Genomic DNA, 26,113 nt, shown 5'->3' on the forward strand with positions numbered 1-26,113 from the left:
GGTAACAATTCTTTCTTCCTTGTATTTTTTTTCTTTGCGTATTTATGTAATATCTTTTTCCGGGCTGGATCTGCTTGCAGTTTTTCTTGCCAAGGTCTTCTCTATAAAACCACATTCAAACATCAATGGGACAAATTTAAGGTAAATAAAAATAATAATGCTAAAAAATAAAATAAAATAATAAATTAAATATTCACAGAGCATGCAAAAAGCACATGTGGAAAACACATTAACTGACCAGAAGTATTCATGTGGATATTTAAAAAAAAAAAAAAAAGCTATGTTTGCTTAACTGACAAATACTTGAAGGGAAAATATAATTTAATTTGGTAATATTATTATAAATATTGATGTGAATATTTGAAAAAATAGGATGTTCATATCAAAAATAATTAATATAAATAATATAAATAATATAAATAACAAATAACAAACAAATATATTAACAAAAATATGTAAAAAAATTAAGCCATGTTTGCTTCACTGAAAGGCTGTTATATAAAAAAAATAAATGTAATAATATTAATAATAACACACACACATACAATTTGTTACATTAAATTATATACATACATACATACATACATACATACATACATACATACATACATATATATATACAGTGGGTACGGAAAGTATTCAGACCCCCTTAAATTTTTCACTCTTTGTTATATTGCAGCCATTTGCTAAAATCATTTAAGTTCATTTTTTTCCTCATTAATGTACACACAGCACCCCATATTGACAGAAAAACACAGAATTGTTGACATTTTTGCAGATTTATTAAAAAAGAAAAAATTGAAATATCACATGGTTCTAAGTATTCAGACCCTTTGCTCAGTATTTAGTAGAAGCACCCTTTTGATCTAATACAGCCATGAGTCTTTTTGGGAAAGATGCAACAAGTTTTTCACACCTGAATTTGGGGATCCTCTGCCATTCCTCCTTGCAGATCCTCTCCAGTTCTGTCAGGTTGGATGGTAAACGTTGGTGGACAGCCATTTTTAGGTCTCTCCAGAGATGCTCAATTGGTTTTAAGTCAGGGTTCTGGCTGGGCCATTCAAGAACAGTCACGGAGTTGTTGTGAAGCCACGCCTTCGTTATTTTAGCTGTGTGCTTAGGGTCATTGTCTTGTTGGAAGGTAAACCTTCGGGCCCAGTCTGAGGTCCTGAGCACTGAGCAAAACAAGAAGGTTTTCATCCAGGATATCCCTGTACTTGGCCGCATTCATCTTTCCTTTGATTGCAACCAGTCGTCCTGTCCCTGCAGCTGAAAAACACCCCCACAGCATGATGCTGCCACCACCATGCTTCACTGTTGGGACTGTATTGGACAGGTGATGAGCAGTGCCTGGTTTTCTCCACACATACCGCTTAGAATTAAGGCCAAAAAGTTCTATCTTGGTCTCATCAGACCAGAGAATCTTATTTCTCACCATCTTGGAGTCCTTCAGGTGTTTTTTAGCAAACTCCATGCGGGTTTTCACGTGTCTTGCACTGAGGAGAGGCTTCCGTCGGGCCACTCTGCCATAAAGCCCCGACTGGTGGAGGGCTGCAGTGATGGTTGACTTTCTACAACTTTCTCCCATCTCCCGACTGCATCTCTGGAGCTCAGCCACAGTGATCTCTGGGTTCTTCTTTACCTCTCTCACCAAGGCTCTTCTCCCCCGATAGCTCAGTTTGGCCGGACGGCCAGCTCTAGGAAGGGTTCTGGTCGTCCCAAACGTCTTCCATTTAAGGATTATGGAGGCCACTGTGCTCTTAGGAACCTTAAGTGCAGCAGAAATTTTTTGTAACCTTGGCCAGATCTGTGCCTTGCCACAATTCTGTCTCTGAGATCTTCAGCAGTTTCTTTTGACCTCATGATTCTCATTTGCTCTGACATGCACTGTGAGCTATAAGGTCTTATATAGACAGGTGTGTGGCTTTCCTAATCAAGTCCAGTCAGTATAATCAAACACAGCTGGACTCAAATGAAGGTGTAGAACCATCTCAAGGATGATCAGAAGAAATGGACAGTACCTGAGTTAAATAAATGAGTGTCACAGCAAAGGGTCTGAATACTTAGGACCACATGATATTTCAGTTTTTCTTTTTTAATAAATCTGTAAAAATGTCAACAATTCTGTGTTTTTTCTGTCAATATAGGGTGCTGTGTGTACATTAACGAGGAAAAAATGAACTTAAATGATTTTAGCAAATGGCTGCAATATAACAAATAGTGAAAATTTTAAGGGGGTCTGAATACTTTCCCTACCCACTGTATATATATATATATATATATATATATATATATATATATATATATATATATATGATTCTTGAAGGCTAAATATTATTTAATTTAATAAAAAAAAGAAGTATATTCAATTAAAAAATACTTTAAGGCCAAATCTAATTTTATTTAGTTAATATTAATATAATATTAGGATAAATAAATATATCAATGTTTATAAATACATCAAAAATCAATGTTTGCCGAATTGACAAAACATATTATACATATTAACATAAATATTTAAAAAAGGTAAATTATTTATATATATATATATATATATATATATATAAAATGAAGCAATATTAGTTCAGTTGAAAAATAATTGAAAACCAAATATTTAATTTGTTAACATTCATATAAATATTTAAAAAAGAATTAATATTTGCTTAATTGACAAATAATTACGCCAAATATAATGTAATTAGTTTAATATAAATATTAACATAAATATTTAAAAAATGAAGCCATGTTTGCTTTACTGAAAGGCTGGATAAAATTTATTTTGATATCAATAATAACATAAATATTAAAAAAGAAAGTTACGTTGGTTTATTGACAAATACTTAAAAGGCCTAATATAATTTAATTTGTTATTATTAATATAAATATTACAAATATTTAAAAAATAAATTAAGCTATGTTTGGTTAACTGACAAATACTTGAAGGCTAAACATAAATTAATTTAATAAAAAAAATGTTTATTTTGTTAATATTAATATAATATAATTATTTAATTAAATAAATAAGTAAATAATATAAAGTATAATTTAATTTAGTATAATTTAATTTAGTTTAATATAAATATTAAATGTAAATATTTAAACAATTTAAACATCCGGAAAACTACTGTTCATTTTTTTTTTTTTTAAAAAAGAGAAGTAAAGATGCATTAAATTGTGACAGTAAAAGACATTTATAACTTACAAAAAGACCTATTTCAAACAGATGTTCTTCATTGTTATTATTTATCTAAATAAAATAAAATAAATAAATAAATAAGCAGCACAACTGTTTTCAATATTAATATTTAAAATAAATGTTTCTTGAGCACCAAATCAGCATATTAGCATGGTTTCTGCAATGATTTATGAAAGACTGCTGAAAATTCAGCTTTGCCAACACAGGAATACATTACAAAAAACAAAAAACAAAACAAAAAACAAATAAACAACAACATAATAATAACAATAAAATAAATAAAAAAATTGAATAAATTAATGTCTACAGAGTATGCAAAAAAACCCCACACATTTAAACATCTGAAAAAAATAAAATAAAATAAACATTAAAATAAATTAATGTCCACAGAGCGTAACACTACACACACACACACATTTAAACATCTGAAAAAATATATAAATAAATAAAATAAAATATAAAATAAACAAAAAACTATAATAAATGAAATGTCCCAAAGTTTTTATTTCTTTTTTTTTTTAAAGAATGTTATATTTTTTTTCAGTAAGGATGCATTAAATTGATCAAAATGAAGGGCTGCTAAAAATGTAGCTTTGGCATCACTGGAATACATTACATCTTAAATAAAAAAATCAGTTTTACTGTATATTTGATCAAATAAATGTAGCCTTGATGAGCATAATAGTCCTTTTCAACAAAAATCTTAATTTCAAACTTCTGAATGATAAACATTTTAAATGATCAAAGTTCTTGGCATAAATCATGACTCGAGTCTTATGCGTTTCTTATATATTTTTATACAGTAAGACTTTACAATAAAATACCACAAAATAGACCCCATGCACTACACTTCAAACAATATTAGTGTATTACAATGTGTTATACAGATACAGAAAACATGACAATGTCAAAAATACTTACCTCTCAACTAAAGTTGTCAACAAAAGCAGAACAATGTTCAAGGCTCGTCTTATAACCAAACGCCGCTCACGCACGCTCAACTTCACATGCAGTGGACCTGACACTCTTCTCCTAGCCAGGAAATCTTACGTCTAAAGAGTCCTGGGTGTTTACTGCACCGAGTGTGTGTGTGTGTGCACACATTTAAAGTGACCTTTCACCGAACCGAGATATCTGTCTCTCTCTCGCACCTTCCTTTTCATTAAAGTTGTGAATCGGACCATGCCGGGTGGCAGAAATTTGACGGCATCCATTACGGGGAAGGAGGGGTCCTCAGGGAATTACAGGAGCCTTGGCTACCGCCGGCCGTGCTCTGACCAACCCACTGCCGGAGAGAAAAACCAGGGTTAGCTGAGGAGAACTCAAATCAGATCAGATGCTGAGAATCATATTTAAAGCGCAGACGTAATACACATCGTGGGAGGAAACGAAATTGAATTCCGTGACACTGAAGGGCTGAAGCGCTGCAATGTCATTACGAGCGTACTGTCGCAATGGTCCTCTCAGGGGCTAAATGGCTCGTTTTGCCTTCGAAAACAATTCCGATCGTGCCACGGCTGCAAAAATCAGCTGAAATCTTCACTAAATGCTCTCAGTTTTCCCTAAAATGTCTTTGTTTTGTTCGACGTACAGTAATGCTGACCCGCATCTTCTAAGATGCGATTTTCGCATTTGTTTTGTTTATGTGAGTCATGCCGAGGCTATCGAGGTTCTGGCTTCCCTTTGGTTTAATATTATGGCGGCTCCGGGAGCATAAGATGGTTGAGGAGGACAGGGATTGTGAATTATTGAAGATGTGTAGTCTGTGCTTCTGAGAGGTCAAAGATTTGCAAACAAGATTTCAGAGCAGTAATGTGTGAAAAGACTTGGAAAAAAAAAAAAGGAGATGATGAAAATGAGTGTTAACTTAAGAGACTTTATGGGATTCCTCAGAAGGGTTGGAGGTAAACATAAATAAGCCATTAAAGGAGAACTCCACTTCCAGAACTCACCCCCTTGTCATCCAAGATGTTCATGTCTTTCTTTCTTCAGTCGTTATGTTTATTGAGGAAAACATTTCTGCATTTTTCTCCATATAATGGACTGATATGGTGCCCCGATTTTGAGCTTCCAAAATGCAGTTTAAATGCAGCTTCAAACGATCACAAATGCGGTTGTAAACAATCCCAGTTGAGGAAGAAGGCTCTTATCTAGCGAAACGCTCTGTTATTTTCATTAAAAAAAACACAATTTAAATACTTTTTAATCTCAAATGCTCGTCTTGTCTTGCTCTTCCTGAACTCTGTGTATTCTGGCTCAAGACAGTTAGGGTATGTCGAAAAACTCCAATCGTATTTTCTCCCTCAACTTCAAAAATCACTTTAAAATCATCCTACATCGCTGCAGAAGTACCGACCCAGTCTTTGCAAAGTGAACATGCAAAGAAGATCAAACACTCTTATAGGAGTCATTGGATGCCCATTTTCCACAAGTTGATATGATTCTTTAGGGTCTTAATGAAAAGTCTCTAATATACTTTGGTTAAAAATTCTCAACGGTTGTGTAAAACAACACCCTTTTTACCTTGTCAAAATCAGCTCTGCAAAAATAATCTCTTTCTGGTGGAGGCTGCTTTAAATGCAAATGAGCTCTGCTCGCCCCGCCCCTCTCTTCTCTCTGTGGAGAGACAAGCCTGTTTACTTTAGCTGCATTTAGCCGCTAAACTTGCTAACTAGCACTTTATTAGGAAAGGCGATCGCAAACCCTTATACTCACTTCTGCTGTAGGTGAAGCTGGATCACGAATGATTCGCACAAACATAGACGGATATGTGTAGATCGGGAGGCGCATTCCCTTCACAAACAAACGTAATCCACTGCATCTTCAGCGGCTCAGATGTTGGGAGTAAATGACGACCACTATGTTCATTATTACATCCAGCAACACAACACCTCATTTGCTCAATCAGAGATATTCTTGTCTAACTTACATCCCTGCTCTGGCATCAAAACAAAGAGGGCCGACTGTGACAGCTGGTCTGAGGTAAACGCTCATGTCAATCAACTATCGTGGGAGCGGCCTCTGAGGGTGTGACAACAGGAATCTGAGAACGGCTCGATTTGAAACCACTGCATGTATTTTTATCATTATAGGGTAGATTTGTACATACACTGCCAACACACATTAATGTTCAAACAACATGGAAAAGTGAACTTAGATCCGATGACCCCTTTAACAAAAAAAGGTAAAACAGCGATTTTGAAGTTAAGGGAGAACATGTGATGGTAGTTTTTCGACATACCTTAACTGTCATAAACCGGAAATAAACAGAGGTCGGGAAGAGCAAGACAAGACAAGCGTTTGACATTAAAAAGTATATAAATTGTATTATTTTTATGACAATAACCAATCGTTTTGGTAGATAAGACCATTGTTCCTCGGCTGGGGTTGTTTACAACCGCATTTGGGATCATTTTAAGCCGCATTTAAACTGCATTTTGGAAGTTCAAACTCGGGGCACCATAGAAGTCCACTATATGGAGAAAAACCCTGAAATGTTTTCCTCAAAAAACATAATTTCTTTACGAATGAAGAAAGAAAGACATGAACATCCTGGATGACAAGGGGGTGAGTACATTATCTGTAATTTGTTGTTCTGGAAGTGGACTTCTCCTTTAAAGTGGGCTTTTCTGACGAAATATTATCACCTGAAATAACTTTTCACAAGCTTTTATGGTTTGTTTCCTCAGCTAAATTTTTAATAGGTTTGAGTCTAATAACATTAGCAATGCTGTTTTGCATGATGTAATCAAGACAGCGTATGATGAGAAAATCCAATCTCATGTAAACATACTGAAACTTTTAGAACTAAAAACTTCCTTTCCAATCCTGAAATGAAAACAAAAACATCTAGTGAACTTAATGGATGTCAGAAAGCCACATACAGTAGAGTACGGCCTCCGTTCGACTCCCGGAGAATGCATGACCACATTTAACGTGCTGTATTATGCCTTCAATAAAATGTTCCTTTGGATAAAAGAGTCTGTTCATTGCATAATAGTAAATGTAAATGATATGAATGTATTTCAACAACACCTATTTGGTGTTCAGACATTTGGCCTACCATAAAAGTCACAGTGAGATATAAAAAGGAAGTAGGATACTATTGCTGTTGAGTAAATAAGACTAAAATGTGGCAAAGTGTGTGTATTTTCCACAACTATGAAAAGAATGCATATGAAAAAAAAGTGCATAATACAAACAAGCACAAAGTAAATAATAAAAAATAAAAATTAATATAAAAACTAAGAAATACATAAAATATTATTTAAAAAAACATTTTTATGATTATTATTTTATCAATATCGAGACAAGATAAAATAAAATGGGAGATTAAGTAAAAGTCATATAAAGGTATGTCAAGTCTGCATATTTGAAACTTTGAAAACAATAAACAAACAAAATAATAAATACAAAAAATAAGAAAATATAGAAAATAAATACATAAAAAAATGATTCAAAATATGTGTAAATGTATAAATAAACTGCTAATAATAAATAATAAAAGCAAATAGAAATCATGTAAACAAATTAAATTAAATTATAATTAAAATGTATTTAATTATAAAAAAATACATTTAAATTCAATTATACCAAATAAAAAAAAAAAAAAATAAAATAAAATAAAATGGGAGTTAATGCAAATGTAATATCAAAGTATGTTAAGTATGTCTGTGCATTTTCCACAACTTAAAGAACAATAGTTATAATACAAAGAAGTAATAAACTAAATAACAGATAATACTAAATTAATAAAATATACAAAATAATAAATACATGATAAAATATGATTCAAAATAAAAGTAAATATATAAATAAATTGATGATAATAAACAATAAAAGCAAATAAAAATAAACAAATAAAAATAGTATTATTATTATTACAATTTATTTACTTCTAAATAAATACATGAAAATTAAATTACAGTAAATATATACAAAAATAAATTATAAAAATAAAACAAAATGGGAGTTAAAGCAAATGTAATCAAAATACATCAAGTCTGTGTGTATTTTCCACAACTTTGAAGACATTAAAAATAGTGTATAAAACAAATAAGTAATAAACACAATTATTGAAAATAAATGTAAATGTTAAAAATTGTTAATAATTTAACATTTAATTATAAATAAATTTAAATTAAATTATAGTAAATAAAAAAAAAAAAAAATCAAGTAAAAAATTCTGTTTTTTTCCACAACTTTGAAATTAATGTACATTTAAAAAAGCGTATGATAAAAAATAAGTGATAAACTAAATAACAGATAATACAAAAATAAGAAAATATACAAAATAAAAAATACATAATAAAATATGATTATTAAACGTAAATGTATAAATAAATTGATAATAATAAAAAAGCAAACAAAATAATATAAAAATTAAATATAAATAAAAAATTAATTATATTTAATTATAAACAAATAAAAACTAAATTATAACAAATAGATCCAAAATTACAATAAAATGGGAAGTATGTCAAGTCTGTGTGTATTTTCAATAAGTTTAAAAAGATTGAACACTAACAGTCAAAAGTTTCTGAACAGTACGATTTTTAATGTTCTTTAGAGAAGTCCAAGCCTGCATTTGTTTTATCCAAAGTACAGAAAAAAAAACAAAACAGAAAAACGATAAAGAAGCACACAATATGATGAAATGTCTTCATGGATAGCAATGGGAAAGATGATATATTTTAACAAAATGACTTTGAAATCACAGGAACAAATTACATTTTAAAATATATTCAAATAGAAAACAGTTATTTTAAATAGTAAAAATATTTCAATAATATTTGACTGGTTTTGCTGTATTGGATCAAATAAATGCAGGCTTAGTGAGCAGAAGACACTTCTTCAAAAAACATTAAAAATCTTACTATTCAAAAACTTTTGACTGGTAGTGTACATTGAAAATGGTGTATAGTACAAATAATTAACAAACTAAATAATAATAAATACAAATACAATGCAATCTAAATTAAATTAATATAAATTAATAATAAACAAGAGTAAATAAAAATATAAACAAATTAATTAAATTAAATTAAATTAAATTATAGCAAATAAATCCAAAAATAAAATAAAACATAAAAATAAAATGTGAGTTAAACCAACAGGTATTTAGAGTATAGAAGGGAGTGAAATACTTCACATCCATATACACTGGAGAAGGCATTTGGTCCTCCATTATATTCTCAATGTCATTTTGTTAAAATATATCATCTTTCCCATTGCTATCCATGAAGACATTTCATCATATTGTGTGCTTCTTTATCGTTTTCCCAAAAGATGTCATTGTGCCTTTTAGCTTGCAAAATAGATACGTCTATTAACATTTGAATATGCCTTTTATTATTTATATTATCTGGAAGAACACCCAGAATAAACAGCCTGGATCCAAGAGTAAATTTAAAGATTTACCTGATTCAGAAGACCTCAAAACGTCAGTAAACGTAATTAACAGGCTGTAAGTGAATCTAGGTCTTGAAATTGAAACAAAGCAATAATCGTGAGCTCAACAATCGTACCTCTACAAGCGGGTGCCAGCGGGCGATGGGTTTGCGTGGGTACGTGAGCATCTCATTCCAGTGATCGCGTCCCAAACTCTGAGCTCTGTTTCCCACATGGCACACGCCAATAACCTCATTGTGACCTACGCTGTGAACGAGAAGAGCATATCCAAGCTTCAAATGTGACAGCTGAACCCAAACAATGTCTCCCTCCAACTTTAAACTGCCGTCTACACATTTAGCAATGAAAATTCGATTATTTTTATATACCTTTCACTCTATGCATCACAAGGACACTTGATCTCTCAGTCTCCATTCATTCTCTATTCATTTGTTTGTGCAGCAGCGTTGAGACACTGAACCGCTACGGTTCGTACTTCTCAAACAGGACAGTGATCTAAATCGGATGCGAATCTCTAGCTGCACTGGGAATATACAGCTCAGGCTGTTCCTCAGATCACCCACCAGCACTAAGAATAAACTTCTATAGTCTCTGAGCACTGTGCTTGGCAAAAATTAAAAGCATATTTAATTTAAATGAGACACTTTTTCAGTTCAAATTTGACAGCGAGCACTCACTAGCTCCCTCCACGCTGCTGGCTGTACGTTTGGATTAGCTCTACTAAAACTGAAGGGCTAACAATAGTGTCGGGGAAGCGACTTTGAAAAGACAGGCTTATCTCACAAGACCGAGCTGGTTTATGCTGGTTTGGATGCTTCCTGCTTGCATATGTTGGTTATTTCAACAAGCGAAACTATAGCCAAGCTATACACTGTAAAAAACATTTTGTTGAGTCAACTTAAAATAATTTGTAACCTGGCTGCCTTAAAATTTTAAGTTCAGTCAACTCAAAAACAGTTTATTCAACTTGAAATGTTAAATTATACTAAGTGACCGCTTAGATATTTGAGTTGAATCAACTTAAAATTTTAAGGCAGCTGGGTTGTTTAGCAAACACAAATATCTAAGTTGTTACTTAGTACAACTTAACATTTCAAGTTGACTAAACTTATTTGAGTTGACTGAACTTAAAATTTTAAGGCAGCAGGGTAACAAATTATTTTAAGCTGACTCAACAAATTGTGTTTTTTATTTTTTACAGTTGCTAAAAACATAGTAGTACAAGATGCTAATGAAAAGTAACTACACTGTAAAAAAAAAAAAAAAAAAAACTATTTGTTGAGTCAACTTAAAATAATTTGTTACCCTGCAGCCTTAAAATTTTAGGTTTAGTCGCCTCAAATAAGTTTTAAGTTAAATATGTTGTACTACAGTAAGTGAAAACTTAGACATTTGAGTTGACTAAACAAACAATTTGGTTTGTTAAACTTCAAAGCTGGGCTTGCAATTGCGAGTTTATATGCAATTCTGAGAATAAAAGTTAGAACTGTGACTTTATATTTCGCAATTCAGACTTTGTAATTCTTAATTCTGACTTTATTTCTCAGAATTGCGAGTTTATATCTCACTATTCTCAGAAAAAAAGTCAGAACTGCAGGAGGTAAACTTGAAATTGCAAAATTGCAAAAAAAAGGTCAGAATTGTGAGATAAAAAGTCACAATTACCTTTTTTTTAAAAAAAAATCAGTGGAGAAAATGGACTTCCATAAAAAAAAATAATAATAATTTAATTATAAATAAATGAATTATATATATATATATATATATATATATATATATATATATATATATATATATATATACAATTTATTTGTCATTTATATAATTTAATTATAAGATATAAAAAATAAATAAGTTTATATTATTATTAATTATACACACATACATTATTATATAAATAAGACAATTAGCATCAATTCTTTTTAATAAATATTTTATATAATAGTTAGAAAATATTTTTAAAATATTCGGATATTGTAAAAACAAAACAAATAGCATTTTTTTTGTTTTATTTATACATTATATATATATATATATATATATATATATATATATTTGTAACATATAATTATAATTATATATCTGATACTGTAAAAATTAAATAAATAGCAATTTTTGGTTTTATTTTTACATTATATATATTTGTAGAATTTATTTGGTTTGTTAAACTTAAAAGCTGGGCTTGTTACTCAGCAGCCTTAAAATTTTAAGTTGAACTCAAATGAACTCAAATATTTAAGCTGTCACTTAGTACAACTTAACATTTCAAGTTGACTAAACTTTTTTGAGTTGACTGAACTTGAAATGTTAAGGCAGCCGGATAACAAATTATTTGTTGACTCGAATTGTTTTTTCACAGTGTAGCTATATTGAAGCTACTTAAAGGGAAAGATCACCCAAAAATCGTTAAACATGTTCATGTGACATCAGTGCGTCGTGGTACTCTAGTGAACGCATGGCAAAAACTGACAAGGAAGAGAAGAAATTGTTGAATAAAGTTGTTATTTTTCTTTTCTTTGAGCACAAAAAGTATTCTTGTAGCTTCATAACATTACGGTTGAATGATTGACATCACATGGACTATTTTAATGACATGAGGGTGAGAAATCAATGACAGAATTTTCATATTTTGTTGAACTGTCCCTTTAAGGCATTACAAGTATATTTACAGATGTCAAATATACAACTAAAAGTGCACAACCAATCTGAATCTGTTCAAGTAACTGAATCGTTTGAACAAACCAATTTGCTGAAATGAATTATTAGACTTCCCATTGCTACATATTTGAATGTGTTTGATCATTGCTTTAGTTTGTTTGGTTGTAAATGTGACAAACATGTGAGTGATGTCGCTAGTTAGAAGCTAATAAGACACATTAGTATCTTACCGGTCATAGTCCATTACTGCTATTAAAAGACTTATTTGGTCAATGTTCTCAGGTGGAACATCAAAAACAATGGCTTCATTGTAGACTGGATTGAGAGTGTTTCTTTTCGTTGATGTTTTCCTTTTCTTCAGTCTCCGACCGTCACACATTATAGAAACCTTTACATAAGGATCTGAAAAGACAGAAAAAGCACATATTTAGAAGTTAATTAAAATGGCTTTTACGTTTTCTTCCCAGCTGAATATGAAATGGGGTTCAAACAGGATGCAGGAACGGCAGAATAAGAATTTAGAAAAGTGAATTAAAATGGGCTGATATAAAACTTATATATTTTTTTAAATATTTGCAGAAGGGTTCTTCCACCTTGGCAAAAAATAAAATAAATAAAGAATAAAATAAATAAATTAGCATTATTCATTATTGGTCACACTTTATTTTAAGGTCCAGTTCTTGCTATTAACAAACCATTAACATTAATAAACTCTTAATTTGATGCTTATTAATAGTAAGATAGTTGTTAAGGATTAGAGATGTAGAATATGGTAATGCAGAATGTGCTCTTTATAAGTACTGATAAACAGCTAATAAGTAACTTGTTAAGAGTGAAAACTGTTCCCTATACCAAAGTGCTACCTAATTATTTTTTATTAAATGTTTTATATAATGGTTAATAAAATAAATATATATATATATATATATATATTATATATTAAAATATTTAGATATTGTAAAAAATATGGAAGCCCATTTACACCACTGAATAAAAAATAAAAAAGTTAATTGTGACTTTTTATTTTATTTTACAATTCAGACATTTTTTTCTCAGAATATAGGATTTACACCTTGTAATCCTGAGAAAAGTCTGTATCTGTAAAAAGTATCACGCAATTCTGAGAAAAAAAATGAGAATTGCGAGATGTAAACTTGCAATTGTGAGAAAAAAAAAAAGTTGCAATTTTTTTATTTTTTTATTCAGTGGCGGAAATAGGCTTTCATAAAAACATACAATAAATAGCAATGAAATTTGTATGTTTTATTTATACATTACTAATTTATAGAATTTCTCATTTATATACTTATAATTATATAATTTTAAATGCATTAATAAAATGTATATTAATTGCATACACTATACAATAAAAAATAATTAGCATTATAAATACTTTATATAAAATATTTTATATAGTAGTTAATAATAAAAAGACATTTAGAAATAAAAAAAAATATTAAAATTAAAATACTTTTATATTTATCAAATTTGAAGTATTATTAATTATATACACATAATTATTTCATACATACACACACATATATCTAAAAATAAATAAAATAAAAAAATTAATTAATAATAGTGATAATAACATCCTTGGACTCCATTTAATTAGTTTTTTATTTTATTTTAATTCTTTTTATTTTTTAAATAAAATAATAAACAAAATAATAAAGTGTGGTAATACTATTATATTTTGACATCAAAAGGGAGTATTAAATAAAAATACAATTATTTTGTAATTAACTTAAAAATAAAATGATATTATTTATAATAATTGTTATATGAATTTTCATCATTTTCAAACCTAACATTAGCAAGCTGTAATTTTGGCGGGTTGACGGCAAAGTATACGAGTTCTGGGTTTAGCCCTTTTGTTGTGGAGTACCAGTGAAGCGCCGCATCTGCAAAAGTAAATTTTGCTTGTGCTTTAAAAAGGCAGTGAATAGCCTAGAATTATGCTTTTTAGTTTGAATAGAAATCTTATACAGTATTACAGTTTATCGATATAAAATAGTAATTGTGCATTAACGGCTGTCAACCATGTTGGTACACAAATGTGCGTTCTCAATTTATCAACTTTCACAGCGCATTTCTTATTTTGGACTTGCAGACCACTTATGTGCACACCTGTGTATATATATATGTGTGTGTGTGTGTGTGTGTGTGTGTGATAAAACAATAATATTTTTTACAAATAATTTTTTATTAAAAAGAAATATTTCTATTTTTTAAATATTTATTTATTCATTTTGATTCACTATGGTGGAAAAGCACTTCTGTAAACATTCTTAATTGCTCTTCTTGATTTGATTCTACTCCAGTGCAACATCCTGTGTGTTAGATGTGGTTAGAGGACCTGCACAAGAAATTCTGGATTTTGCCCAACCCCACATAGCAACTACTTGTGTATGTAAAATCTCCTGCCACATTCTCAAGTGTTTGTTCGATTAAATCAATGCTCTTTTAGAGAGCCCAGGGCGCCCTATGTTTTAACATGTCATGATGACACCAAAAAATCATTACCGCAGACACAATAAGTCATTTAGAGGTGAGGGCGGTGATGAGCCTACCAGACGCTCCTGTGATGTCCATGGCTTTAAGATTTCTGGCTTTAATTATCGTTATTGTCAGTCGGCCGGCAGTTGGCAAGTAACAAAGAGAGAACATCAGATCTCCCAGATCCACATTATCCTAGAAGAAACACAACGAAACAGAAACAGGACACAATAACTTCAGAATCATATCATAAAAGTTGATTTAGGTGCAAATTACATATTTACTGCACAATTTTTTCTCTTCTGTGTCAAAGCCGTTATTTTTGTTTTCTTTGGGCACAAAAAGTATTCTTGTAGAATCATAACATTACGGCTGAACTACTGATGTCACGGACTATTTGCTATTTGCAGAGCTATGTAGTTCTCAGATTTCATCAAAAAATATCTTAAGTGGTGTTCTGAAGATGAACAAAAGTCTTAATTAATGACAGAACTTTCATATTTGGCTGAACTAACCCTTTAAACCCTGTATTCAATATGTATAATTAGGTGTTTCTTCAAACAAAAGGCTGAAAGGCACATATTGTTTTATGAATGTGTCACACGGTAATTCAAGTTTGCCAAAGACGCAGTTATTGAAAAATAGTGCAGTGCCAATCGTATTTGTCCCGGCAGCAAACCTGCATGTAAACACTGCAGCTTATTACAAATGCAACGACAGCCTGTTCATTTTAAAAGGTCAGAAAGAGGGTACAAAACAGTCACCTACAGCTAAATGACAACCGTTTTTAGTGCAAGAAATATATAAATGGAAACAGCCCATTTAAGAAATAAAACACGATATTACGGTTGCCTGACATGTACAGTAAGCACTCAATACAGATTTATTATAGAGAATAGAGTAGAGAAGTGTTTCACCTCAAGGGAATCCTGTTTTTGCACTTTGCTATCCACTCCTAACAGCGAGCAGAAACCTGCTGTCTAATTATCACTTCTGAAAATAGCCACAATTTGCACTTTTTCTTCTTTTTTTTTTAAATGAGAGATGTTCGTATAACAAACTAAAAATGCCATCCATAATTAACATCTCATCATCATGAGCCTCAGTGTTTTGGGAGCCAACAAAGCATAAACTACCACTTTAATGGTGATCTTGTCACACATACACCACTCAAATTTATGATAATGAGTGTTCATTAGAATACAACATAAATTAAAGCTGCAAGCAGTGATGAAAGGGCCCTCGCACCCAGTGGCATTAGGAAAACAGCAAACGGAGGCCCGTATGCTTTTAATATAGTAAATATAGGAGGAATATGTCAAAGTCATTTATATGTGGCAAACTTCCTGCTGCCAGCTGGTGGTGCTATGCCTATAACCGAATATTGGCATGTAGATGTATTCAGGCCAGGACTTTTATGAAACATATGAAGTTTGGTGCAGATTGAACATGGCATGCTTGAGTTAGTGTAAGACATGACATATCCTGCTGCCAACAGGTGGCGCTATGATTATATTTGAATATTGGCCTCTAGGTGTCTTCAGGTCAGGACTCTTACCAAACATGTGAAGTTTGGGGCAGATCAGACATTGCATGTTTAAGTTAGTCTAAAACAAGTCATTTCCTGTTTCCAACAGGTGGCGCTATGATTATAACGGAATATGGGCCTTCAGATGTGTTCGAGCCAGGGCTCTTATCAAACATGTGAAGTTTGAGGCAGATCGGACATTGTATGGCTTTGTATGAGTTGTATGAGTTACAACAACTTTTATTCCCATGGTGAAATATCGAATTTTGATATTCAACATCTTCACAATGTAACATTGCAAAGGCCTTTAGATTAGAATGACCAAATATAATGTTGTTGTAATTAAATCTATAGAAGTTTGTTACAGCGTAAAACATATTACTTCCTGTTGCCAGTAGGTGGCGCTATGACTGTAACTGAATATCGGCATGGGCATGTGTTCAGCACAGAACTCTTATCAAATGTGAATTTTGGTGCAGATCAGACAATGTATGCCTGCATTATAACAACAACTTGTTTTATGGCGAAACATCGAAAGTTGTCAGGCCGCCACAGACACACCCTTCAAACAAAAACTCAAGATCTTTGCAATTTCACGTCACAAAGGGTTTTAGATTACACTGACCAAATTTGGTGTTGATCTGTTTAAATCTCTAGGAGGAGTTCTTTTAAATACAATGCAGCTTAAACACAAAAAACGGCACAAAATTTGCAGAGAAAATTTTAAATAACAGACATCCTGTTGGGTTTCGGTCTTCGTACCACCGACTTTTTTGAGGTATTGGTGTGTTACACATTTGTTCCGAATTTTGGACATGTATGTGAAATATAACGCGGGGCACTTCGTTGAAATTTTATAGGTGGTGCAATCGAGCCATTTTGCCACAACCGCTTCTAAAACCTATATCAGATGTAAATTTTCACTTCTTTTGGCGTGTGTGCAAAGTTTAATGAGTTTGAGCATGTTTAGGCCCTCAAAAATAAGATTCATTCTGGAGAAGAAGAAGAATACACTGAGAAATTGACCATTCACAAACAGCTTGATTGACAGGCGATCTAACCAATCATAACATTAAATTTGCCATTCTGTTCGACAAGCAAATCAGATAGGAGAGTAGGTTAACTTCGGTGGATTAAACTTGAAAAATTACATATATTGACATCTTTTTGCGGTTGAAATAAAATACATTCTCATGTTGATTCATGTTTTTTTTTTGTGTTTTAAGTAAAGAAGAAGAAAAAACAATCAGTTTACATTTAGATTGATCTAATAAGGCAATACAGTGATCTGTCACAACCACAGACTGTAAAAAACGTGATGTCACCCGTAGGTTTCTGAAGAGCATTTTTGAAGCTCTTAGTGGGCGGGAGTCAGCCGACGCCATCTTGGAATCGCGCCATTGCACGTCACTCCCGGATAATCGAAAATGGGCAAATAGGCGGGACGTGGGTTGAGCTGGTTGCTGAAACCACGCCCGACCTAGCGCGATGGTGGTGACAGCAGCGGCAATCCATCTGTCACTTAAATGGCCACGCCCTAAATTATGCAGAACTTTAAGGCTTAATAGAAATTAAACAGAGGAGTTATAAAAAAAAATCCCCCCCCTCACAGTTGACATGAAGGGCAAAATTAGCTATATAGACCAAAACCACTTTTTGAACCAGGCTGTAAACATATTTTTTTTCTGCTGTAAAGTTGGGCATTTTAACATGGGGAGTCTATGGGATTGACTCCCTTTTGCAGCCAGTCTCTAGCGGCCAGTCGATGAATTGCAGTTTTAGTCACTTCCGTGTTGGCTTCAAGAGGGAGACCGCGAGGTTGCTGCTTGGTCACAACACATTAAAAAGCCACAAAACGGTGATTATTTTTTGAATTGCAACAGTAACTAAAGAGGGCGGGTTTTTGCAAAGGGTGAATTCCAATAGGGTCCTCCCATCACCGGTGCTTCAGCCCTAATTAAAGCTCTAGGATGAGTTTGTTACAGCATAAAACATGTCACTTCCTGTTGCCAGCAGGTGGTCCTATGACAGTAACTGAATATGGGCATGTTGATTTCTTCAGGACAGGACTCTTATTAAACATGAAATTTTTGGTGCAGATCGGACATTGTATGCCTGAATTATAACAACTTCCTGTTTCACCATGGACACACCCTTCAACAAAAACTCAAGATCTTCGCAATTTAAAGTCACAAAGGGCTTTAGATTACACTGACCAAATTTGCTGTTGATCTGTTTAAATCTCTAGGAGTTTGTTTAAAAAAAAATGCCTGAAAATGGCAAAAAACGACACAAAACTTGCAGAGAAAATTCTAAACAAAACACTTGCTGTTGGGTTTCGGACTTCGTACCAGGGGACTTTTTTGTAGGTACTGGCATGTTACACGTGTCTACCGAATTTCGTACATGTAAATGTAGCTCGAGGGCACTTTGTTGAAATTTTATAGGTGGTGCTATCAAGCCATTTTAACATGCCTATTTCTGAAACCCATATCAGATGTAAATTTTCACTACTTTTGGCACGTGTACAAAGTTTCATAAGTTTTCAAGCATGTTTAGGCCTTTAAAAATGCGATTTTGGAGAAGGTCCATGTGACAAACCGTAATTATATGAAGCTACAAGAATACTTTTTGTGTGCAAAGAAAACAAAAACAACGACTTTATTCAACAATTTCTTCTCTTCTGTGTCAGTCTTCAACGGATTTTGTTCTGAAGATGAACGAAGGTCTTACGAGTTTGGAACGACATGAGGGTGAATATTAATGACCGAATTTTCATTTTTGAGTGAACTATCCCTTTAGCTGCTTGGTCAAGCCATTTGAAGCAATCCAGGGTTAAATGCATTACCCCAGAGCACAATCACCATATAACCAATGTGATCTAGGTAATTTTGTAGTTTCGCGGGTCACCAGTAGTCAAGTGTTATGCATACATGCTGTTCTGCGGTTCATCTCAGCGCGTTAATGCAATGACACAACAGGATGGAAGAGAAGATGACGGCCATACATTAGTAATGAATCGAAGTGTGTGCTGAACCCAAATAGGCCTTTAATGCACAAGGCAGCCAAGCGTTGGCCGATCCCACAGCTGCCAGAACTTTCACGTGCTGTCAATTATTAACTGATCTATGTTAATGGACACGCTCTGCACTGGGATCAAATGGGTGTGTAGTGTTGCTGAGAGCATGTAAGAACTTTTATCAGTACTTAGCCTACCATATCTTTCTTCCCCCTACGGATATAAGATCTCGAAGTTGCAGGTGGCCCATTACTCGGCATTACAGGAAAAACTTTGTCCTGCACTGTAAAGTATTACACATTTACTGTTCAAAAGTTTGGGGACTACGTCGATACACCTAGGATGGCTTAAGGGTGAGTAAATAATTTTTTGGGTGAACTATCCTTTTAATGATGTTGAAACAAGGATGTAAAAACTCGTTCTCGAAGTGACTTTGGGCACTGTAAAGGAAACTGCATGAGTGGTCAGCACACCTCATTGGGCTTCTAAGGCTTCCTGACAAATCTAATCATCTGTGATTGTGTGTATTTGAGGAGCTCAGAGGGCCTGTTAAGATAGATCAGTCCCATCCTGAGCAGTTCAGAGCCCTCGGGCTTCTCGCACAGTGGGAGGCTCCGTCTATTACGGTGAAGCAGAAAGGTCAAAGAAGCAAGCAGCAGAGATAGGCTCATTATCTGGCCAGGTCGCAGCGCTGCGTCCGCTCCTGACGGCTATGCTGAGAGCCGTGTTCATTAATGCTCTACAGGGATGAACTGGTTGGTGTTTTCCTGCCTCACAGAACTCAGGCTCAAGTGCACTTTCACAGTCTAAACTAGTTCTCCATCACCTTTAATTGCCTTTTCAATGCAGGAAGAAAGATTCAAACACCCAGTTCAAACACTTATGAAGTATCAGTTTGCCATCATGCAAAATGACCATGTACAGAGGTGGGTCTTTGTTTCTAAAGGTTTTTCCTAAACCTTTCCTAACATCATTGGCATATTTAAAAGGATAGTGCACCTAAACAAGAAAATTCTGTCAATTAGTTCCAAACATGTACAGTATGACTTTCTTCTGCAAAACTCAAAAGAAAATAAGTTAATGGGGCCAAAAAACATGTTTGGATCTCACTTGTTTTAGGGGTTGAAGCGTGTAGCACAGAAACCCTGTTGAAATTGTTAGAATGGCCAAGGATCAGCAATCTCCACATAAAACTGATCAGGCAGACCAAACCATAAGTCGTAGATACTTGAAACTCTGCCTAGGTTTTTCGCCCGATCTGAACCAAACAAGTGCAGGAAGATTCTCCGGAGAGTGAATATCAATAATTAATCAAAAACAGTTTAACTTTCGACTCACCGTCGCAAATGGATGCCAAATTGTTTGAAAGGGGCAGGGCAGCTTTTACTAAAATAGCTGTAACTTTTGCCCTAAAGGTTGTGGCAGAATGTTTTAGCTTTTTCTCCATGGTTATTCGCCGTGTTCCCCCTAATATCTTATATACCTGTATGTATGGGGGAGTGGCTTGGCATGCAAATTCCACTCACCAATTTCATTGGCCTTTTCTTGTTAAGCTCGGAGGTGATTGGGCTCCCAAGTAGTACCCCAAATACGTCTATATTGACATAACGTCTCCATTCCCTCCTTTAGGGAACGAGGGTTACAGTTGTAACCGAGACGTTACATGAAAAAAAGTCGCGGAGCTTGGCCACTTGGTGGCGCTATAAGCGGGAATAAACATAAAAACGGCTATAACTATGCAACTGTTTCTCCAAAATTAAACTATCAACATGAAAATCAGTACGCACGGTCTTGGCCCAAAGTGCCACAAGTGTCTATAAGGACATTTGCGTGTCTCAAAAAACATGGCCGCCATTGGCCGATGAATTTTGAGGACCTATTAGACAAGGTTAACGAAACTCAGTGGGCCTGTTTGATTCATGGCCTTAAAGTTCTGTGAGAGATGTTATTGAAATCATCCACTTTGGGGGCGGCGATATCTCATTTTTCAAGGGCGTAAACGATTGTATATTGCACGTTTTTTCACACATACACATGAAATTTGTATCATGCGTTAGACCTCCTTAATCCAAACAACTCTGCCTCTAGAACCACTGCTGTCAATCAAACTGTTTGTTAATAATTGAGAAGAAAACCTACTTTTGCTATCTAGTTCTAAAAAAACACTGCAGTACAATTCTCTGAACTCTCTAGGACAATAATTATCAAAAAAAAAGATGAAATTTACCATTTGGGAAGCTATAATGAGGTAATTTAGAAAAGCGGCCTGTCCAAATATACCCAAAAGCCTATAAAGCTTAAATGAAAACTCAAAACTTCACAAAACCTGGTAAGCACATGGCACAGGTGATTCTAAACAAGCATGCAAGGTTGGTTCTATAACTAAAAAAAAAAAAGCAAAAATGCTTTTTTAAATCATTGATTTAGGTGGTTACAGGCTTGTTAAATAATATCTAATGGCTTTCAGATGTGCTTAATTGCCTTAAAGCACTTGAACTCCAGTAATCGCTGCTTGTAGCTATATTTTCATCTAGGCCTATTCTTTTGTGTTCCTCAGTAGAAATATAGACTACGGTTTAAACGTTTTTTAATATATATATATATTTTTTTGGAAAAAAAATACTTTTTAAATTTAGTTTTAACAAATATGCAATGAATTGGTCAAAAGTGACAGTAAATCCATGTAATGTTACAAAATATGTTTATGTATGTGACAATATGTAACAGCAAATAAGCAAATAAAAGCAGCAAATAAGTATATTAGAATAATTTCTGAAGGATCATGTGACACTGAAGACTGGAGTACTGATCCTGAAAATTCAGCTTTGCATCACAGGAAACAAATATATTTATAATAATAATACTTTAAAATATTACTGTATTTTTGATCAAATAAACGCAGACCCCTAAGAGAATCCTTTGAAAAAAAGCAACCAACTTTGCATTGTAGCCACAGTTTTTTTGCTTTTAAAAATGGTAAAAATTATTTTTCCTGGCAATTTTACTTGAATCATATTTCTTCTCATATTAGATGGCATCATAGAAGTTTGCTGAAAGATCAATAAAAGTAATGGCCTGTGGGCTTGATGTAATGTAAGCAGTTTGTGTTTGTTGTTTTTTGCACATAATAATTAGTGTCTAAGAAAGGGAGTGTGGGTAAGGGAGCAAGGTAATGTTTCCTCTTGTTGCCTCCGTTTCATCCATACGAAGCGCAGCCTTTATTAACAGAGAGGTAAGAGAGGTTGACTCTTGTTGCAAATTAAATCCTAAATTGGATTCTTCTCATCAAGCCAAATCCTGGTTGCTTCATTATAATGACAAATGCTTTGTCTTTTAAAGCAAGCAGCTCACAAAATGAAGGAATAAAAAGCTAGAGGCCTTTGTTTAAAGGATTAGTTCACTAAAAAGCCATCATTTACTCACCTTCATGTTGTTCTAAATAGTTGAAGACATGAAACAAAAAAATTAATTTTAAAGAACGTTTATGCTGCTATTTTTCTATTTAAGGTGAAGCATGATTAGAAGCTTATAAGCGCAAAAAAAGGACAAAAAGCTTCATAGAAGTGATAAATTATAAAGCCATAGTAACTTTTTGTGACTAAAATGATCAAAGTCTTCACAGAAAAACCTTTATGTTCAAAACATATGCTCATATTCATACATACATTGACACTGATATCAAACGTGTCAGGACACATTTGCACGTGCCAAGTTTGAACATGGATTTTAACACTTGGATACGGTGCATAAAAACGACTTCTTATAGTTAAAGTTTTCGATTAGCCATTTTTACTAAAAAAACAAGAAAAACTAATCGAAAAAAGTTTAAAAGAGTTTTTAAAGGACCTATGTTCATCAAGGCTGCATTTATTTATTTAAAAATACATCAAAAACAGTAATATTGTGAAATATTATTGCAATTTAATATAATTTAAAATATAATTTATTTCTGGGATTCAAAACTGAATTTTCAGAATCATTCTTTTAATTAAGAAATGATTCTAATATGCTGATTTATGATCAATGTTGGAAAGTTGTTTTTTTTAAATATTTTTTTGAAACCTGTTAAATTTTTTTTCAGGATTCTTTGATGAATAAAACGTTAAAAAAACAGCATTTATTTAAAATAGAAATCTTTTTTTAACATTATACACTACCGTTAAATTTGGAGTCAGTTATTTTGTTTTCTTTCTTTTTTTGTATAGAAATTAATACTGTTATTCAGCAAGGATGCTGTAAATTGGTAAAAAGTGATAGAGACTTATACTGTTGGAAAAGATGTCTACTTAAAATAAATGCTGTACTTTGAAACTTTTTATTTACCAAAGTATCACAGGTTCCAAAACAAATCTGCATAATAAAATGATTTTTGAAGGATCATTTGACACTGAAGACTGGGAGTAATGATGCTGAAAATTCAGCTTGCATCACAGAAATAAATTATATTTTAAAGCATATAAAAATCACAAAACCATTATTTTAAATTGTAATAATATTTAATAATATTACTGTTTTTTTTAATGTATTTTTGATAAATAAATGCAACCTTTATGAACAGAAGAGGTTCCTTTAAAAAAACATTCAAAATCACAAACTTTTGAACAGCAGTGTACTTTAACTTGAGAAGTATCACTGCATAAAATATTACCACTTTTTTCATAGTTTTTGTCCTGAATAAGTGTGTTTTGTCTTACACTTATGACTGCCAGATTGTTTCATTTTTCTAGCTTATTTATATGTAAATCAAGTGAAAAAAAATCTACTAGTGCAGCATGAACAAAATATACTTGCACTGAATATGCATTCTTTGAAAAGTCTTAATATGTCATGCAGTGCTGCTTCTCAATTAGTTAAAATTACAGTTTTTATTACTATCTGAAATGAATAATTATCAAGAACAATCTACATTAATATATTTTATTTCAATTTAAATATTCTCTTAAATCAACTCTTAACATGTTCTTTAGTGTTGCTTCTCAAGTAAATCCATATTGTTTCAAGGATTTTTAGATATTTTAGATATACTATGTAAATGAAGTTGAAACTATTTACATTCATTTAACAAGTTAAAGTAATGAAAAAAACATTAGTTGATCAAATTAAAGCAAGACAAAAATTAATATTCGTGTTGCACTAAATAAATCGAGGATGACAAAAAGCCTCTAAAACAACATGAAGATGAGTAGATAAAATTTTAATTTATCTATGAAATACAACTTAATTTTGTTGTAGCCAAACAATAAAAATATCTCTATACAACAACAAAATATGAGTGTTAGTCCAATTTTCTCTTAAGTTGCAATTTGTATGGTTCTTTCCTTGATTTCTATTATTAAGGGCAATGGTAAAGTGGGCGGGATGTGGTGGGAAGGGGCGGGGCACAGCATAAAACAGCTATTAATGCATCAAACACACCCTCTTTTTTGTGTGCGAGAGACATTAAGGGTGGACCTCGTGAAACCAGTTCCTCTCAGGCGGGGTAATTGAATTACGCCCTTCCATCTGTAGACTATAGGATAACAGACGCCTCTGCTCTCATAAGCACTTAAATCAAGTCAGTGGTAGAATTATGGTCACTTGCGCACTGTGAATGAAATTATAGTGCAGTTGTGAAGAGGTTGAATATGGTTCGGAGAGAGTCTATCTAGTGTGATTCCCCATCTCCAATCCCACCCACCCCCCCTCGTTCAAGAGCCTATTAGCAGGCACAAGGGCTGGTCGCAACATCAGAAAGAAAGCGCGTAATGAAAACACTGATGACAGTTAGGGCGATGTAAAGAGGCATGTTAACATTTGCTTAATCACTGATTTTACGGTTTGTGACAAGACCACAGGTTGTCAATTTGTACTCTAGCACTGGCTAGAGTATAATTTATATCTCACGATTGTGACTTCATATCTCAAAATTGTTGCTTTACTTCCTGTAATTGTGTTTCTACATCTCACAGTCTCAAACTTTACCTCACAGTCACCTTAATATAGTTACATATAGTGGCACCAGCAAAATATCTAACCTAATAATGGAAAAAAAAAAAAAAAACCACAACAACAACATTTTCAACAACTTTTTTCATAAGTCTTTTACTACAGCCTACACAGACTTATGACTTTCTTTTTCAAATACCGTAAAGCTTTGTATTATCTACCTAAAATGGCACTGCAAATGGAACAGGCTTTACTGACTTCAGCTGGAGACTACTTTAAAATGTCTGTTGAAAAACCAATGTGAAGAAAATGGAAGCTTTGCTTTGTTGTAAGTCTCTCCAACTCAGTCAGAATGCTATATTGCTTGCTGTAGAATGGTAGTATGGGATTATGATGATTAAATTTATTTTAAGGGCTACTTTGTCATCATAAAGTTTCCTTGGGGTCAGCAAGGATGCATTAAATTGATCTAAAGTAACAGTAAACTATGGAAGCCTGTTTCCGCCACTGAAAAAAATGTGAATTGCGTAATTGCGACGTTTTATCTCACAACTCTGACTTTTGACATCTTGCAATTCTGACTTTTTTTTCTCAGAATAAGAAAAAAGTTAGAACTGTGAGTTTTTGTCTTGCAGTTCTGACTTTATTTCTCGCTTGTGAGTTTATGTCCCACTACACTTTTTTCCATTTTTCACTTTTTTAAATTCTGACTTTATAACTCGCAATTGTGAGTTTAAAATCACATAATTCAGAAAAAAAAGAAATCAGAATTGTGAGCTCATATCTCACAATTCTGCCTTCATTTCTCAGAATTGCGAGTTTGTATCTGGCAATTCTGACTTTTTAACGCGTAACTGCGAGTTATTAAGTCAGAATT

The 26,113-nt window shown here is 32.8% G+C and overlaps 1 protein-coding gene across 1 annotated transcript in view; it reads right to left on the reverse strand.

Annotated features, from left to right (window-relative positions):
* Positions 1–3,965: 3,965 nt before the first annotated feature.
* The window catches only part of syt9b (synaptotagmin IXb), a 45,885-nt gene continuing 23,737 nt past the window's right edge, over positions 3,966–26,113 (reverse strand). Inside the window, exons 4-7 of the mRNA XM_051100058.1 lie at positions 14,839–14,959; positions 12,496–12,667; positions 9,724–9,853; positions 3,966–4,481 (exon numbers count right to left, since the gene is read on the reverse strand). Coding sequence (XP_050956015.1) covers positions 4,410–4,481; positions 9,724–9,853; positions 12,496–12,667; positions 14,839–14,959 — 495 coding nt within the window. The 3' untranslated portion in view covers positions 3,966–4,409. The remainder of the gene's footprint in view (positions 4,482–9,723; positions 9,854–12,495; positions 12,668–14,838; positions 14,960–26,113) is intronic.

Source organism: Labeo rohita, chromosome 25 (assembly GCF_022985175.1).
Source record: "Labeo rohita strain BAU-BD-2019 chromosome 25, IGBB_LRoh.1.0, whole genome shotgun sequence".
NCBI classification, from domain to species: domain Eukaryota; kingdom Metazoa; phylum Chordata; class Actinopteri; order Cypriniformes; family Cyprinidae; genus Labeo; species Labeo rohita.